Genomic DNA, 18,521 nt, shown 5'->3' with positions numbered 1-18,521 from the left:
AAAGTCCAGCAGCCTTACAAAACGATGAATTTTATTTCTGTCGTGTTACAAAGGTTTAAGGTTACAAAGGTTTAAGTAGATTTTGGTTCAACGGCACAACAACGCAACACAGTGTGGTCCTTGCCTTTTCAACTCTAACTTCACTCTGTACTTGCAATTATAAATTTCTCCCGCCGGGGAAGATCACACATATATTCTTCTGTTCTTCAAAACACACACTTGAGCAGTTGAGATGCAAAGACATGATTTTATTTCATAAAAAAGTAGTCCATAAATGTCCTGTGGCTTAGCTACCATCCTGACTTGCCTTCCACCATGTGCACCGCAACTTCGAGCGGCAGTTTTACTCCTCTCATAAGCAGCTCCGTGACTTGTTTGATGGCATCAATGCAAGCTTCAAACGGAGACAAACAGACGTACCATCCTGCGCAGAAAAAACCTATCGGCCATCCGATAAACCATAACACAAGAAACCAGATGATTGCCCAAAGTACGTTCATCGTAGACTAAAGTTTACAGAGCGATCGGAGCGTGCTTCTTCGCCTACAACAGCAATTGAAATTAAGTGAGTGGAACAAATTGTTTATAATGTCTTTTTGGTCAATTGGGAAATAAGTTTAGGGAGAGACTGCTCACCTAACTGCAAATGTCTGGAGTTTATAGATCTTGTTTGCGCCACAAAGCGACTGATCACTGATCGGACGATATGCCAGCCTATAATTTATTCACTATCAAATATTAATACGGCCGCATAATTATATTGTTTATATTCCGCGCAGAGGGAGCCCAAATTATTAAATGGACCGGTATGATTGCATTTTTTAAAACAGTTTTTGAAAAGATTTTGGATCAATTGGGCTTTACGGGCCACGGCGGTAATGTTTCACTGTCACCTATTGGAAGAAAACGTCTACTTTCAAGGGAACAGCTGAGCATGGAAACATCCCAAGAAGGTTATTTTGCGGGTGTTTTGCGGTTTATCCGTTATTGCTGTAGTCATCGTCCCATCCCATACCATCTTGTAAAAATGACGGGTGATTGATAGGCAGTATCACGCAAAAAAAAAAACACTGGGTTATTTAAAAGCACTATTTTATTTTCAAAAAGGAATATTTCTGCACCATCGAGCATTTCTGCACCATCTTTTCTGACTGCATTCATGTCCAGTTGCTATGTTGAACACCTCCTAAGGTAGTAGGAGTTTTAGTATGATTTTATACCTTATATAAAGATGGGAAATCTCCCTGTCTACTTTTATAAGAGTCCCCACCCACTTCCCTGTTACTGCCACCCCTACCCCACTCACTACCCTGTTACTGCCACCCCTACCCCACCCACTACCCTGTTACTGCCACCCCTACCCCACCCATTACCCTGTTACTGCCACCCCTACCCCACCCACTATACTGTTACTGTCACCCCTACCCCACTCACTACCCTGTTACTGCCACCCCTACCCCACCCACTACCCTGTTATTGCCACCCCTACCCCACCCACTTCCTTGTTACTGCCGCCCCTACCCCACCCACTACCCTGTTACTGTCACCCCTACCCCACCCATTACCCTGTTACTGCCACCCCTACCTCTAACACTACCCTGTTACTGTCTCCCCTACTCCACCCACTACCCTGTTACTGCCACCCCTACCCCACCCACTACCCTGTTACTGCCACCCCTACCCCTAACACTACCCTGTTACTGTCTCCCAAAGGTGCCATGGTACAAATTTAAGCAACAGCCAGGCAAAGCGCGCCAGCGATAGCGGAAATAATCTATTTAGAAAAGCACCAACATGTTTCTAGTAGATTTACTATCAAACGAGGGAAAAACCCATATGCGAAAGCGTTAAAATTATCTTAAAAGATGACAAAACATTATTGAGACATTATTGATTAGTGAAACCCCCTCGCAAAAAGCTAGATCCGCCCCCTGACTATTGAATGTATATTATTGGCCCCTGACAGCAGTAAATATTTCCGAACTTGGTTATTAATATTTAATGATATAACAGATATAACAAACTGTGCGACGCGCAATAACTTTGGTTGAGTTCAGTGCGTCGCTGAACAGAAGAAATAATCTAACATTGGTCAGGGAAGGAAGATAATGCATCGTTACCTTACGGCGTAAGTAAGCAGTAAAAACTGTAACCTACCAAAATAAGCATAAAATCGTAACTGACAAGAGAATGAGCGAAGTTTAACAATCAAGACAGTTTGAAAAGCTTGAGAAGTGACGTAAACTGAAGAAGAGAGAAAAAGCATCCGTGAAAAAGGTTTTGAATTTCAATCCCGCACATGTCAAGTTACCTGGTAGAAGCATTTGAATGAATGAAGGGGTCGGCAGGTGATTTAATAAAGAGCGACCCGAATTGCCGAATTGCTTATATATACTATGACTAAGGACAGATTAATAAAAAAATACAGGCTTGAGCCAAGTCGATGTCGATTTTACATGACTTTCCCTAAAAAAACTAAAAAGAATTGCTTTAATAAAAGTAGTTGTTTTCAACGAGCGAGAATAGGTTTACAGCATGTTAATAATTGATGATCTTTTCAGCTGCTTGTTTTCCGCCATCTTCCTCATCTGCATGTTTAACGCATGCGCAAATGCTCGATGCCGTCAAACAATAGGCACTGAGTACGGGTTCTACCTGATGAATCACGTGAACGAAACTCGGCACGGGATTGGTCTAGTTGGCTGCATACAAGCGTGCACAGGCTCAAGTCATTGCAAGAGCGTCAATATCGACTTGAAACGTGATGTGTGCGAGATGAACTCCGCCTCTAGAGATGAGTTTTCAGGAGATTTGGTGAAAACGTACGGCACCTTGTATGCTACGATGAATAACTAGTATACGGTGTTTAATCACCATTAGAAGACCACGGATAACACATAACTAGTATACGGTGCATATCACCATTAGAAGACCACGGATAACACCTAAAGTTACCCGTTTACGCATCCTTGTACAGTTGTGTAACCCACCTACACATTTAGATAAAGGATATGTGTGTGGCGCGCTACCACTGCAAACCGGAGGGGACTCCGATAAAAACGGACGGGGTGATTTTAACCCTAGACCCTGGGCACTTTGAATGTGGTCAACAGAAATTCTTACCCCTTAGAAATAGCAGAATAGAAAAAAAACGTTAAACACGTACCCCCTTAGGAATAGCAGTTGGTCGAATTTTACTTCCCTAAGAGATGGCAGAATTTAACACCCCCTAAGGCAGTTGGTTTAAATTTTATAACCTAAAAGATAGGACGACCCCCCACCCGTCTACTTTGCTGGAGAGTCCCCCCCCGGGCGTTGCCACATTGACAGTTTTGTGAAGCCAAAAAGAATGCGAGTATCTTACTGTCATGAACTTCACCGGCAAACAGCATGGGAGAGAAATACTCCAGTGCATATTAGAACACAGCGGAATCCCCCTCGTCACGAAGCTCGTTTCAGTCAAAACTGGTCTTCTCATCGCATGCTTAATAGAAATCTTTCTTTAAACTTTGTATAGTAGCCTAACACTTACGTACATTTTGTAAGCACTCATCCTATTCTACAATCCTGTGGTCTCCTATGCAGTCGTTCTGACCTGTCACGCAACAAGTTATGGTTCTTTACCGTGGAAACAACGATTCAGTAAAGCTTTTGTCCTAAATATAAGCAGCCCTCTATTAGATCAACCCACACGGTGCCCATTCAGCTATCTACGATTTTATCCCCGGTGAAGGGTAGAGGAGACGGATGTCTAAACGCTGTGTTTCGTTAAAGTCTCGAGACTTTTACAAGGTGTTTGCAAAAAGACGGGCTACGATGCGAGCCAAGGTTTTGTAAATTTTCTAATGCTTTCACAATTTGTTATTCGAGACTGTTATACAATGGGACAATTAAATCTGCGTTATTATAAACCACCATGTCTCCACAAATATTTCAAATGTTTTATTTATTAGACTTCCATTTCTCTACATATAAGAGCTTATCTATTCTTTTCAAGCGTTTTAAATTTGAAAATATAAAATACTGTTGTTAGAGTTTCATACCTTATTCACTATTTCATACCATTTCAGGGCAAGTGAACGATCTAATTATATTGGGATTTTTTAAAGTCAATAATTTCAATGTTTTTCCTAAGAATAATCAGTCAGTTGTTGTCACAGTGCTTCCTTTAAAATCGTATCCACCCAAGCCCTGTCCTGTTGAAAAAAAAAAAATTCGGCATTCAGTCATTTAGCACCTTCAATAGTTGTGCTGAGCATTTTGGTGAAGGGATTACTTATATTACCCTGGGTACCAGAGCCTCCAGACCTCTCTCGTCCAGTGACGCTCAGCCGCCAGTGCTGAAAAACGCAAGACTAGTTCCAGTACCGCGCGGTTAAACCAGCCTTTTTGTTTTGAAATGGCGGCTTTTTACCGGCGAACTGTCACATTTTGGCGAATGCTAAGAAAACTACACCAAACCTAAGGCTATAATTTTCTTTATGACTCCCTCATTATCACACAAATCTGTCATCTTTTGTACAGTATGGTTTTAATGCTGTACAGTTAGTCAAATCAGCGACTGAAGTCAGTACCTTTTCTCGAACGATTCAACACTACGATTGTGCTTGTTTTCGCCAGAGCACGCGCATGCGCATACGTTTTTCAGCACTGTCCGCTTAGCCAGCTCGTCGCGGGATTTTGGCTGAGCGTCACTGGACGAGAGAAGTCTGGAGGCTTTAAAACAGGCCCGTACCCAGGATATTTCTTGGGGGGGGGGGGGGGGGGGCTGCGAAATCCGAAAAAAGTGGACCTAATTTTTCCGGGGGAGGGGGGAGGGAGGGAGTTCTCTGGTTAAAATCTAACCACCTCCCGAAAGAACAAAAAGGGATTTTTTTATGCCTTTGCAGTGTCTCTACGTGACGTTTATTGTCGATTAAGTTGATTCTTCATATTTTCTACTATCAAAAAGAAAATATCCACTTTATAGCAAAAGACATGCGTATCGCAAGTAAAATAAATCTGTAGTTATAGTATTTCGGTCAACATTTGGAAAAAAGGCTGTGATGAAAGGCCCAGCTTGGGTCAGTCTGGATGTAGATGTCAATCAAAATACACGTGAAACAATAAACATGAGCTATGCTAGAGAATAGGTTTAAGTTATTAAAGATTGTTGTTTTGTGTTAACAAGTTTTCCTGTCATCTTTTTTATTTTAAACAAAATAGTCCTAATATTATTCTTTTTGGTTTTTGTCTTTGTTGTTATTGTTGTTGTTGAGCGCACATTCCATGCGCAATCAAAAATGGCGACATTCCCACCGAAAAATAACCTACAAAATAACAATATCATGATATTTTGCAGACAATTCAAATATGTTTATAACAAGTAGATGTAAATGGAAAAAAAGGAAAGAAAAGACTGGAATAATATAATATTATAACAGCCTTTTTCAACTTACAATTCACATGTAGTAGTATGTAGTACCAGAAATGCTAGCCGCTGGAACAAACGTAGTCGGGGCAGGCACCTATAAAGAAAGGGGTAACGATGGGTAAATACAAGACTTGCCGAGGTGCAGAGACCCGTGTTTCAAAATCTGAGCACGAGCTTTCTTAATAACCGTCCCCGAGCTTTTTTCCGAGCTTGTTTTTGGATAACTTGCTCGAGGTATGTCATAAACATCAGTTGAAAAAAAGAATAAGTAGAGTAATAACAATACATTCTTGCTCCCCTACGAAAAAGAAGGGGAAACCTATAGTATGGTAACAACATTAAACAGATTGCGTTTTATAAGAAAAGTTCGGGACCTTAAGATCGCATTTAAAAATACGAAACTCCGAGACCGCCGTAAAAAAAAGCGAGATTCCGAGACCCCTAAAACTTTGGAAAAAAACAAGACTTCAAGATTTGTGTAAAAAAACGCTGAGATTCCGAGACTGGCAATTTTCGCGAGACTTTCCAAATTTCGAGGTACCCATCGCTACCCCTAAAAAAGTAAATAATTTTTAGAATAAGTTATCATTAGTCATTATCTAGGAATGATCAAGGGGAATCTAAACTCTTTAGAGCAACAGCGAAGGGGGGACAACTGTGTACCTGCCCCCCCCCCCCCATGTATGTCTAGTCATACCATTTGATAGTAGCAGACAGGTCCTGGGTAGCTTATAGGCTCCTGTGGGGCAACTGTATACAACATCTAGACAGGGACAGTGAGTCAATCATTAATAATGTAATGTGGTGAAATAAATATTTGTTGAGCATGAGAGGGAATAATGGATAACAGTGTACTACTTCTTACTCTACTGTGTGTTCCATGATGCTGTCTTTTAGCAGCATTTCATGTGCCTGGCTTTTCAACTCTTCAGGACCAGAAGCTGGGTGTGTGGATGCACTAGCACACATACATACCCACACCGCCTATTTCATTTTTGTTTTTTAAGATGAGTATCACAAGTTATTAATGAGCCAAGGTGATGAGTGGGAATGTGGCTTCTATTAATAAACTAATACTGTATATATTTGGACTTTAAATGGAGAACCTTAAAAACACCCCCCCCCCAACTCCAATACTTCCTTTCCACCCCACAAGCTCCTAATATGCTATGCCCAGGCTTTAGAATGACTAAAAATAAAATATCAATGTCTAGTATTCTAGTTCAGAATCTTGACTTCTCAAGAGTTATGATCTATCTTCTTATTAATGAGGCTGCAGTGTACATATTAATGGGGCTGTGGTGTACATATTAATGAGGCTGTGGTGTACATATTAATGAGGCTGTGGTGTACATATTAATGAGGCTGTGGTGTACATAGTAATGAGGCTGTGGTGTACATATTGATGAGGCTGTGGTGTGCATATTAATGAGGCTGTGGTGTACATATTAATAAGGCTGTGGTGTACATATTAATGGGCTGTGGTGTACATATTAATGAGGCTGTGGTGTACATATTAATGAGGCTGTGGTGTACATATTAATGAGGCTGTGGTGTACATAGTAATGAGGCTGTGGTGTACATATTGATGAGGCTGTGGTGTACATATTAATGAGGCTGTGGTGTACATATTAATGAGGCTGTGGTGTACATATTAATGAGGCTGTGGTGTACATAGTAATGAGGCTGTGGTGTACATATTAATGAGGCTGCGGTGTACATAATAAGGAGGCTGTGGTGTACATATTAATGAGGCTGTGGTGTACATAGTAATGAGGCTGTGGTGTACATATTGATGAGGCTGTGGTGTACATATTAATAAGGCTGTGGTGTACATAATAAGGAAGCTGTGGTGTACATAATAAGGAAGCTGTGGTGTACATATTGATGAGGCTGTGGTGTACATATTAATGAGGCTGTGATGTACATATTAATGAGGCTGTGGTGTACATATTAATGAAGCAGTGGTGTACATATTAATGGGGCTGTGGTGTACATATTAATGAGGCTGTGGTGTACATATTAATTAGGCTGTGGTGTACATAGTAATGAGGCTGTGGTGTACATATTAATGGGGCTGTGGTGTACATATAAATGAGGCTGTGGTGTACATATTAATGAGGCTGTGGTGTACATATTAATGAGGCTGTGGTGTACATATTAATGAAGCTGTGGTGTACATATTAATGAGGCTGTGGTGTACATATTAATGAGGCTGTGGTGTACATATTAATGAGGCTGTGGTGTACATATTAATAAGGCTGTGGTGTACATATTAATGAGGCTGTGGTGTACATATTAATGAGGCTGTGGTGTACATATTAATGAGGCTGTGGTGTACATATTAATAAGGCTGTAGTGTACATAGTACTGAGGCTGTGGTGCACATATTAATGGGGCTGTGGTGTACATATTAATGGGGCTGTGGTGTACATATTGATGAGGCTGTGGTGTACATATTAATAAGGCTGTGGTGTACATGTTAATAAGGCTGTGGTGGACATGTTAATAAGGCTGTGGTGTACATAGTACTGAGGCTGTGGTGCACATATTAATGGGGCTGTGGTGTACATATTAATGAGGCTGTGGTGTACATATTAATGAGGCTGTGGTGTACATATTAATGAGGCTGTGGTGTACATATTAATAAGGCTGTGGTGTACATATTAATGAGGCTGTGGTGTACATATTAATGAGGCTGTGGTGTACATATTAATGAGGCTGTGGTGTACATATTAATGAGGCTGTGGTGTACATATTAATAAGGCTGTGGTGTACATAGTACTGAGGCTGTGGTGCACATATTAATGGGGCTGTGGTGTACATATTAATGGGGCTGTGGTGTACATACTGATGAGGCTGTGGTGTACATATTAATGAGGCTGTGGTGTACATGTTAATAAGGCTGTGGTGGACATGTTAATAAGGCTGTGGTGTACATAGTACTGAGGCTGTGGTGCACATATTAATGGGGCTGTGGTGTACATATTAATGAGGCTGTGGTGTACATATTAATGAGGCTGTGGTGTACATATTAATAAGGCTGTGGTGTACATATTAATGAGGCTGTGGTGTACATATTAATGAGGCTGTGGTGTACATATTAATGAGGCTGTGGTGTACATATTAATGAGGCTGTGGTGTACATATTAATGAGGCTGTGGTGTACATATTAATAAGGCTGTGGTGTACATAGTACTGAGGCTGTGGTGCACATATTAATGGGGCTGTGGTGTACATATTAATGGGGCTGTGGTGTACATATTGATGAGGCTGTGGTGTACATATTAATAAGGCTGTGGTGTACATGTTAATAAGGCTGTGGTGGACATGTTAATAAGGCTGTGGTGCACATATTAATGAGGCTGTGGTGTACATATTAATGAGGCTGTGGTGTACATATTAATGAGGCTGTGGTGTACATATTAATGAGGCTATGGTGCACATATTAATGGGGCTGTGGTGTACATATTAATGAGGCTGTGCTGTACATATTGATGAAGCTGTGGTGTACATATTAATGAGGCTGTGGTGTACATAGTACTGAGGCTGTGGTGCACATATTAATGAGGCTGTGGTGTACATATTAATGAGGCTGTGGTGTACATAGTACTGAGGCTGTGGTGTTCAATATTAATGAGGATGTGGTGTACATTGTAATGAGGCTGTGGTGTACATATTAATGAGGCTGTGGTGTACATAGTACTGAGGCTGTGGTGCACATATTAATGAGGCTGTGGTGTACATATTAATGAGGCTGTGGTGTACATAATAATGGGGCTGTGGTGTTCAATATTAATGAGGCTGTGGTGTACATATTAATAAGGCTGTGGTATACATGTTAATAAGGCTGTGTGGACATATTAATGGGGCTATGGTGTACATATTAATAAGGCTGTGGTGTACATATTAATGAGGCTGTGGTGTACATATTAATGAGGCTGTGGTGTACATATTAATGAGGCTGTGGTGTACATATTAATGAGGCAGTGGTGTACATAGTACTGAGGCTGTGGTGTACATATTAATGAGGCTGTGGTGTACATATTAATGAGGCTGTGGTGTACATATTAATGAGGCTGTGGTGTACATAGTACTGAGGCTGTGGTGTACATATTAATGAGGCTGTGGTGTACATATTAATAAGGCTGTGGTGTACATATTAATGAGGCAGTGGTCTACATATTGATGAGGCAGTGGTGTACATATTAATGAGGCTGTGGTGTACATATTAATGAGGCTGTGGTGTACATATTAATGAGGCTGTGGTGTACATATTAATGAGGCAGTGGTGTACATATTAATGAGGATGTAGTGTACATAGTAATGAGGCTGTTGTGTACATATTGATGAGGCTGTGGTGTGCATATTAATGAGGCTGTGGTGTACATATTAATGAGGCTGTGGTGTACATAGTAATGAGGCTGTGGTGTACATATTGATGAGGCTGTGGTGTACATATTAATGAGGCTGTGGTGTACATATTGATGAGGCTGTGGTGTACATATTAATGAGGCTGTGGTGTACATATTAATGAGACTGTGGTGTACATAGTAATGAGGCTGTGGTGTACATAGTACTGAGGCTGTGGTGCACATATTAATGAGGCTGTGGTGTACATATTAATAAGGCTGTGGTGTACATAATAAGGAAGCTGTGGTGTACATAATAAGGAAGCTGTGGTGTACATATTGATGAGGCTGTGGTGTACATATTAATGAGGCTGTGATGTACATATTAATGAGGCTGTGGTGTACATATTAATGAAGCAGTGGTGTACATATTAATGGGGCTGTGGTGTACGTATTAATGAGGCTGTGGTGTACATATTAATTAGGCTGTGGTGTACATAGTAATGAGGCTGTGGTGTACATATTAATGGGGCTGTGGTGTACATATAAATGAGGCTGTGGTGTACATATTAATGAGGCTGTGGTGTACATATTAATGAGGATGTGGTGTACATTGTAATGAGGCTGTGGTGTACATATTAATCAGGCTGTGGTGTACATAGTACTGAGGCTGTGGTGCACATATTAATGAGGCTGTGGTGTACATATTAATGAGGCTGTGGTGTACATAGTACTGAGGCTGTGGTGCACATATTAATGAGGCTGTGGTGTACATATTAATAAGGCTGTGGTGTACATAATAAGGAAGCTGTGGTGTACATAATAAGGAAGCTGTGGTGTACATATTGATGAGGCTGTGGTGTACATATTAATGAGGCTGTGATGTACATATTAATGAGGCTGTGGTGTACATATTAATGAAGCAGTGGTGTACATATTAATGGGGCTGTGGTGTACATATTAATGAGGCTGTGGTGTACATATTAATTAGGCTGTGGTGTACATAGTAATGAGGCTGTGGTGTACATATTAATGGGGCTGTGGTGTACATATAAATGAGGCTGTGGTGTACATATTAATGAGGCTGTGGTGTACATATTAATGAGGCTGTGGTGTACATATTAATGAGGCTGTGGTGTACATATTAATGAGGCTGTGGTGTACATATTAATGAGGCTGTGGTGTACATATTAATGAGGCTGTGGTGTACATATTAATGAGGCTGTGGTGTACATATTAATAAGGCTGTGGTGTACATAGTACTGAGGCTGTGGTGCACATATTAATGGGGCTGTGGTGTACATATTAATGAGGCTGTGGTGTACATATTAATGAGGCAGTGGTGTACATATTAATGAGGCTGTGGTGTACATATTAATGGGGCTGTGGTGTACATATTAATGAGGCTGTGGTGTACATATTAATGAGGCTGTGGTGGACATGTTAATAAGGCTGTGTGGACATATTAATGGGGCTATGGTGTACATATTAATGAGGCTGTGGTGTACATATTAATGAGGCTGTGGTGGACATGTTAATAAGGCTGTGTGGACATATCAATGAGGCTGTGGTGGGGCAGACCTGTTGAGTAGCAGGTGGTGTTGAGTAATGTACAACTGGCTCTTCTTGAACAGGTACCAGCACCCATTGACCACTCCCTGTAGAAAAAAGTGGAGACAAATACTTTTTCAAACAAACTGTAACTCCTTGTGATGAGGAAAAATGAGTCTACCTTTTTTCTGGCTATATTCTTCATTTGTAAGATACTGTGAACTTCCCTAATAATACGATCAAACGTTCATTAGCATCTTGAGTAATTCTTAAAGTTAAATTAATCATTATCAGTGAAAAAGAAGAGGGGTTATTTGCAAAAAGTGTATGAAAAGGGCGATAAATAGCTCGGCTAAAACTGGCGCGAAAGGTTATTGACAAATTCTGTAATACGTCATGTGGTTTTTAACGCGCGAAAATCTCTTGTCGATTGTTTTCATGTCTGCCCCTACCAAAAACAAATATTATTGTTAAGAATTTAATTGATAATGTAGCTAAACCTTTTTTCTTATTGCCTGTCTGAGGCGGAGACTACGTCCCTTGAAATCTATGTTATTCTGCAAAATAAAATAACACAGAAAATGGTGAGAGGGCGCGAATTGCAGGAATTCTTGAATTGAATACAATCTTACTTGTTCGATTAACTTTTTTGCTGGTTCTTCCAGACTGAATGTTATGAACCCGAAACTAAAAAATGAATCAAATATTTGATTCAAGCAATCAGCCTTGATGATCGTTTCAAAGAAGTATTATAAGATGGATAGCTGATAAGAATATTTCTAAAGCTGTAGACGAAATGTAGCTAAGTTAAAGCACGTGGCGAAGAATTTAATCCACGGGCGTCTATACTACCCAAAATAACAAACAAGTACTAAACACTACCAAACAAATACTTTGTCTAAAAAAGAATAATGTTTACTTACCCTTTATTTAGCCCAGTCCGCCGATCACAAACAATTCGGACGTCGGCCACGGGGCCAAAGTTAGAGAAAAAGGTTTCGAGTTCAAGTTCTGTGGTCTAGAAGAAAAGGAAAAAGCAAAGCTTGTAAAGCAAACAGGAATTGTGCACGTCCTCCGTACTGTTGCATTGTTATGCATGGAATAATAAAAGAAAGGATGCAATAAAGTTTAAACAATCCAAAAAAATTCATATATACCCCTCTTGCAAGACCTCCTACAAAAACTCTTGTAGGGTAGATGACGGGCTGAAAAAGTAAAAAAAAAAGACATTTATAGCTATTTATGACAGCGTGAAATACATCAAGCTACTCGTAGATTAGAGGTGTTTCGCGCGCTTCGAACACACCCCGTGCAAAGACCATATTGTTGATCACTGAATTATAGCACGCGACGTAGCGTAAAACGATGGATTATGAATCAGTTTGATCCAAGCAAATGAAATATGAAAATCCTTTATATAGCATAGAATGTAGATGAATAATGAGTGGGATAAAATCGTTGGGGTCACTGTTCTAGGCGAAATGTGCATGCTTCCAAAAGAACACACAAATGAAATACACACTGGAATAGGCGAGCCAAACACAAACATAACCAAACACTGCGAAGGTTTACTGAAACGCAGTTGGATTAATAGCGCGTTTCAAACGCTGAGAGATTCGATCTTTACCTGGTACCTAAGAGTTGAAGCACAACGCGTTCCACCTACATGTGCTAATTTTGGATCCACTAGATCATCGAAAAGATAAAAAACTTTCCATTCCCAAACAGAGTTTTTTAAATAACCAGGGCAAAGTATGACATGCAAACGCTTACCTCGGGCAAAGGATACGTGTTTGTTGGATGCATGTCGTTCTCTACGTCTATATTTCTTGCACTACAAAAACTACGGCTGCCTTCTCGTGCTTCTTAGGTGTTGCCAATTTACTCGTTCACGGGGCTGGCCGAAACGCTGTCTGTATTTTCATTGGCTTTTGCAGCCCAAAGTGCCAATCAACACTTTCAAGGCCCTTCTCCAACATAAGTTTCTATTATCTGTATATGTCATGTCATTTTCTGTTGTGAATGTCGCGTCTTTAGGAAGCATCGGATGTCAAAGGGCCAAAGAGTGCTTTTATTTAAAATCCTAAAGTGTTGATAACTAACAGATTATCTGATAATACCCGCTTACATCTCAATTTGAACAAAGCATCACATTGCCACCCAGAGTGAGAAATAAGTCGAACCAAAAAAACCTGATTTGGCAAATTTACGGCCAAATGCTTCTCTGTCTGTCTGAATTTGTTGCGGATCGTTTCTATGGCACCAGACGGCGCCATAAAGTGTGTCCATTTTTCCCAGGGGTGTGGTGGTGGGAATATCCCTGGGTTTTCGAGGATGGTTTTGAGGTGGTAAAAATATTCCTAGCTGCGTAGAGACGATTAAAAGGAGGGGAAAGGCGAGAGAAAAAATCGGAGAGAAAGCGCCCCGTTGTTTAATTGTTTCGTCGCGGACCCTTTCCCCTGCGTCAGAACACAATCTCGAGAACTCAACAACTCAACGAGGGCCTTCCATTCAGGATTTAAAAAAGGGGTGGAGAACGGAAGAATATAAAATACATGGCTTGGATTGCATTCTTCCACGAAGGGGGATAGGAAAGGACAATGTTGTTCAGCCAGCAATAGAAACTGGAAGGTATAAGAAGCCATACAAAAAATCAAACGAAAAATATGGTTAGTATGCCAGACAGGTAAAGTGGAGGATGAAGAACTGGGATTCCTAAAAACGCATGCAGGTGTCAATGCTAGACCTCATACCAACAAATAAATTAATTTCGTCAGAATTATGGGGTTGAGCCGGAATGGAAACGTGAATCGGCGATTAGCGAAACATATCTTTGGATGTATGAATGCAAGAAGTGTAAAGCTTCGTCACGTAATCCCCCTTAAACAACAAAAATAAAAAAATGCAAAAAGGGAAAGAAAGGGAAACATGGCAACATCTGTCAATATCATTTATTTATTAATTTGTGGACCTACACCGATGTAAATGTTTTATAAGGTGCCATGAATAAAATATCTATCTATCCATATGTTCCTATTAAACGTCAGGGGGGGTGGGGGGTGGGGGGTTGGGTATGGGCGGGGACTGATCCTTCTATCATTTGGGTATAAAATCTACAAAATCGTCTATATAATGATATCAGAAACTTTTCTTTAAATTTTGAGAATCTATCATGATCATGATGTAGAAATTATTTTAATAAAAAGCAAGTTTGAATATCATTTTAACTGATCATTTTGTGTAATTTTCTTCTAATAATTCATTGGGTATAACATTTCAATTATAAACTCAAATTTTTAAAAGCAGCACTGTCGCCAGTTTACTTCCGGCCGATATGTAACAATCTCCGATTATTTTTAAAGGAAAACGCGAAAAATATGAATGTTTAGGTATAGCGGTGCCGCTGGGGGTTTTGAAACCTGACCCTGTTTAGGACAAAAGTTCTGAAAAACCATACCCTGTTTAGGACAACACCCTCAATTTTAGGACCCTGTTATCACGTGAGAGCAAGCAAGGCAATCAGATCGGCGGCGGGATCAGCGGTTACGAGTTTTAGCATTAGGACAGCCTTGCTTAAAATTATATACCCTGTTTAGGACAGAGAGGCCTGAAATGTATACCCTGTTTAGGACAGAGAGGTCAAAAACCATACTTTGTCCAGCGGCACGTCCCCGTATAGCCCATATAAGTTAGTACCCTTTTGCGAGCGAGCGAGTTACGAAAAGCAACTAGACGGTCAAAAATCAGATGCATTTATTTGGGAAATGCAACTCACGGAGTTTTACGACATCGACTAGGATTTTGAATTTCATTTTCGTGACACAGTCACACACTTCTTTCCATTCTTGGGCATTAGACACGTGACCTCGCGAGCGTGTCGGCACGAAATAATCGGACCAATCACCATAATCACGTGCCTATCTCAGTCCATTCCAATAATTCTTTAACCAGAAATCCTGAATCGACTTCTTGAGCATCTTACACGCACAAGGGGTCTGCTACTAGCGATCGCTCATCGAGAAACTATACTTCGAGGTAAAAGGGTTGAAGAAAGGGGTCCCAATCCAAGACACGCCCTTCTACATTGCACCCCCGGTGAGGGGGGGGGGGGGGGGGTGGATTGCTATCGTTGAAATAAGACGAAGTAAAGATGACCAGCTAGGAAAGATCCTAACGACAACTGATCTCTTGTATTGGCTAGGAAAGATCCTAACATCAACTGATCTCCTGTATTCGCTAGGAAAGATCTTAACGGCTTAACTGATCTCTTGTATTCGCCGCAAAAAAAACTTTTCTCCTTTCCCGCGAAGTTCTCTCGTACAGCATTTATCATTTATACCACCACTAAACCCCTGCTAGGAGGGAAACCAGTCCCCTTTTCTTTACTAGTATCTCAGTGTTTTTGTATTGTCTTTTTCTACTTTGCACACAAGAAAGGCTAGCAGAGCCCCGCCCATCCGCTGAGTAGCATCCTCGTGGTAGCATGGGTGTGGTCCTAGGTTGTTATCCCTATACGGGACAGGGTATGTCTTTCCTGGGGGTTCAGCGCTTGTTGGTAAGCCTGGAAGCAGGGCTGTTGAACGAATCGTCGGACAAACTCTACTAAGTGCGCCTGCGAACAAGAACACAAAGGGACGTTAACAGATATTGACGCTAAAGCGGGTTCTACTTTCTTTCTCCTTAGATCAACACCTCGATAAACAACTCAGTGTTGACAGTGATAGAGATCTCAAAGCTTATATTCGACATCCCTTTCCTTTCAAGCATCATCCTAACAAAACAACACAGCTAGCCGAGATTTTAACCCTGTTTATCAAGAGTCCCGGACAAGATTTGGCGGAAAACAAAGACTTCATAGGACCAAGGCAACCCAAACCCATGCCACTTTTAGCAGCCTCGTAATTCGATTACAGTACGTCTGCTTTGCGATCACAAGATAAGTGAATAGCGAACAAACGCAGCACCTCTACATTGGGGACTTTGGATCCCTCGCCTTCTCGGATAAGAACGTTATGAGGTTCCGTCTCTCACTGCAAATCATTGACCTGTATTCGGGGACGTATAGGAACGGCTGTATCAACTTGGCCCGTCGTACCATCGTCAGTGGTAATCTTCACACTCGCACTCGTGAATGTAAACTGCGTGTAGCAGTCCGTATCTACACTGACGAGTAAAGTCCGTTTCGTGTGGAGCAGTCCGTACCTACACACTGACGAGTAAAGTCCGTCTCGTGTGGAGCAGTCCGTTTCTACGCTGACGAGTAAGGTTCGTCTCGTGTGGAGCAGTCCGTATCTACGCTGACGAGTAAAGTCCGTCTCGTGTGGAGCAGTCCGTATCTACGCTGACGAGTAAAGTCCGTCTCGTGTGGAGCAGTACGTATCTACACTGACAAGTTTGTCTCATGTGGAGCGGTCCGTATCTACACTGACAAGTAAAGTCCGTCTCGTGTGGAGCAGTCCGTATCTACGCTGACGAGTAAAGTCCGCCTCGTGTGGAGCAGACCGTATCTACGCTGACGAGTAAAGTCCGTCTCGTGTGGAGCAGTACGTATCTACACTGACAAGTAAAGTTTTTCTCATGTGGAGCGGTCCGTATCTACACTGACAAGTAAAGTCCGTCTTGTGTGGAGCAGTCCGTATGTATTTGCGCTACTCAAATTATCAAACATATTGTTTCCATTCTCGTCCATGCGCGCGGTACTCTACCGGGAAATTGCTTCTCTCCTCAGATACCAAGGAGTAATGGAATAAAGGAGTTGAATGGCACTCTGGTCTCCATTCGACAAAAATTAGTGACAGACTTTTCCCCAGTGCAAATTTTAATGTTTTAATTTGAAACGAGAACGGTAAACATGCTTTTGCAAATATAGTGTTTATTTATTCTAACCTGCAAGTCCATGGTGTATATGGGGTTATACTAACCTGTAAGTCCTTGATGTATATTGGGTTATTCTAACCAGTAAGTCTATGGTGTATATCGTGTTTTTTTTAACCTGTAAGTTCATGGTGTATATCGGGTTATTCTAACCTGTAAGTCCATGGTGTATATCGGGTTATACTAACCTGTAAGTCCTTGATGTATATTTGGTTATTCTAACCAGTAAGTCCATGGTGTATATCGGGTTTTTCTAACCTGTAAGTCCATGGTGTATATCGGGTTTTTCTAACCTGTAAGTCCATGGTGTATATCGGGTTATTCTAACCTGTAAGTCCATGGTGTATATGGGGTTATTCTAACCTGTAAGTCCATGGTGTATATCGGGTTTTTCTAACCTGTAAGTCCATGGTGTATATCGGGTTTTTCTAACCTTCAAGTCCATGGTGTATATGGGGTTATTCTAACCTGTAAGTCCATGGTGTATATCGGGTTTTTCTAACCTGTAAGTCCATGGTGTATATCGGGTTTTTCTAACCTGTAAGTCCATGGTGTATATGGGGTTATTCTAACCTGTAAGTCCATGGTGTATATCGGGTTTTTCTAACCTGTAAGTCCATGGTGTATATCGGGTTTTTCTAACCTTCAAGTCCATGGTGTATATGGGGTTATTCTAACCTGTAAGTCCATGGTGTATATCGGGTTATACTAACCTGTAAGTCCATGGTGTATATCGGGTTATACGAACCTGCAAGTCCATGGTGTATATCGGGTTATACTAACCTGTAAGTCCATGGTGTATATGGGGTCAGAAGTAATTTCGGGATCATCGTCATCTTCTTCTGGTCCTTCGTCCAAATGAAATCCTGATAATGAGAGAACACGTTATGCAGTCTGACACCCCCTGAGCTCATGGATATCGCCCTCTGCAAGATACCCGATACATGCAGGGGAGGGGTATAGAAAACATGGGTTTTCTTCTTAAACCTTTTTTTTTAAGAGCTCGAGCATTATATCCACTGTCTGGCACATAAATATAAGAAGGAGAAGTGTTGCGAATTCATCTATACCATAGTTATATATATATATATATATTTTTTTTTAAAATAAAATTCTTGTTCCAGAATATATATATATTTTAAAATAAAATTCTTGTTCCAGAATGGAGTTGAGGAATCTCCGAGTGGGCACCCTGTGTGGACCCCTCTCTCACCTGCGAAGTCAGAAACTGGTGCGAATTGCCCTAATATGGAAGAGAGCGTATGACCTGCCATCTCCTCCTCGTCATCATCCTCCCATCCCTCCTCCCCCTGGAAATAACCAGGGACAAC

The 18,521-nt window shown here is 41.1% G+C and overlaps 2 protein-coding genes and 2 long non-coding RNA genes across 4 annotated transcripts in view; 1 reads left to right on the top strand and 3 right to left on the bottom strand.

The window, feature by feature from the left end:
- Positions 1-14: 14 nt before the first annotated feature.
- Positions 15-722, bottom strand: LOC116618201. Its single transcript, XR_004296081.2, has 2 exons — positions 637-722; positions 15-543 (listed from the first exon to the last, which is right to left on the bottom strand). It is a non-coding gene; the product is annotated as an uncharacterized LOC116618201 (long non-coding RNA).
- Positions 723-1,368: 646 nt separating this feature from the next.
- LOC116618200 lies at positions 1,369-3,914 on the top strand. The gene is made up of 2 exons (XR_004296080.2): positions 1,369-2,128; positions 2,562-3,914. It is a non-coding gene; the product is annotated as an uncharacterized LOC116618200 (long non-coding RNA).
- A 13-nt stretch (positions 3,915-3,927) lies between these two features.
- On the bottom strand, positions 3,928-13,815 carry LOC5512208 (deleted in azoospermia-like). Its single transcript, XM_032381674.2, has 10 exons — positions 13,090-13,815; positions 12,474-12,521; positions 12,240-12,334; positions 11,949-12,003; positions 11,817-11,873; positions 11,498-11,543; positions 11,347-11,423; positions 6,111-6,176; positions 5,439-5,507; positions 3,928-4,196 (listed from the first exon to the last, which is right to left on the bottom strand). Exons 1-9 carry the CDS (start codon positions 13,120-13,122, stop codon positions 5,442-5,444), a joined length of 543 nt encoding a protein of 180 aa, XP_032237565.1. The 5' UTR covers positions 13,123-13,815; the 3' UTR covers positions 3,928-4,196; positions 5,439-5,441.
- Positions 13,816-15,054: 1,239 nt separating this feature from the next.
- The window catches only part of LOC5512221 (importin-9), a 60,443-nt gene continuing 56,976 nt past the window's right edge, over positions 15,055-18,521 (bottom strand). Inside the window, exons 28-30 of the mRNA XM_048733452.1 lie at positions 18,404-18,500; positions 17,974-18,056; positions 15,055-15,928 (exon numbers count right to left, since the gene is read on the bottom strand). Of these exons, the coding sequence (XP_048589409.1) occupies positions 15,812-15,928; positions 17,974-18,056; positions 18,404-18,500 (297 nt within the window). The 3' untranslated portion in view covers positions 15,055-15,811. The remainder of the gene's footprint in view (positions 15,929-17,973; positions 18,057-18,403; positions 18,501-18,521) is intronic.

This window comes from Nematostella vectensis, chromosome 10 (assembly GCF_932526225.1).
Source record: "Nematostella vectensis chromosome 10, jaNemVect1.1, whole genome shotgun sequence".
In the NCBI taxonomy this organism is placed as follows: domain Eukaryota; kingdom Metazoa; phylum Cnidaria; class Anthozoa; order Actiniaria; family Edwardsiidae; genus Nematostella; species Nematostella vectensis.
This window is presented reverse-complemented; position numbering and strand designations above follow the sequence as displayed.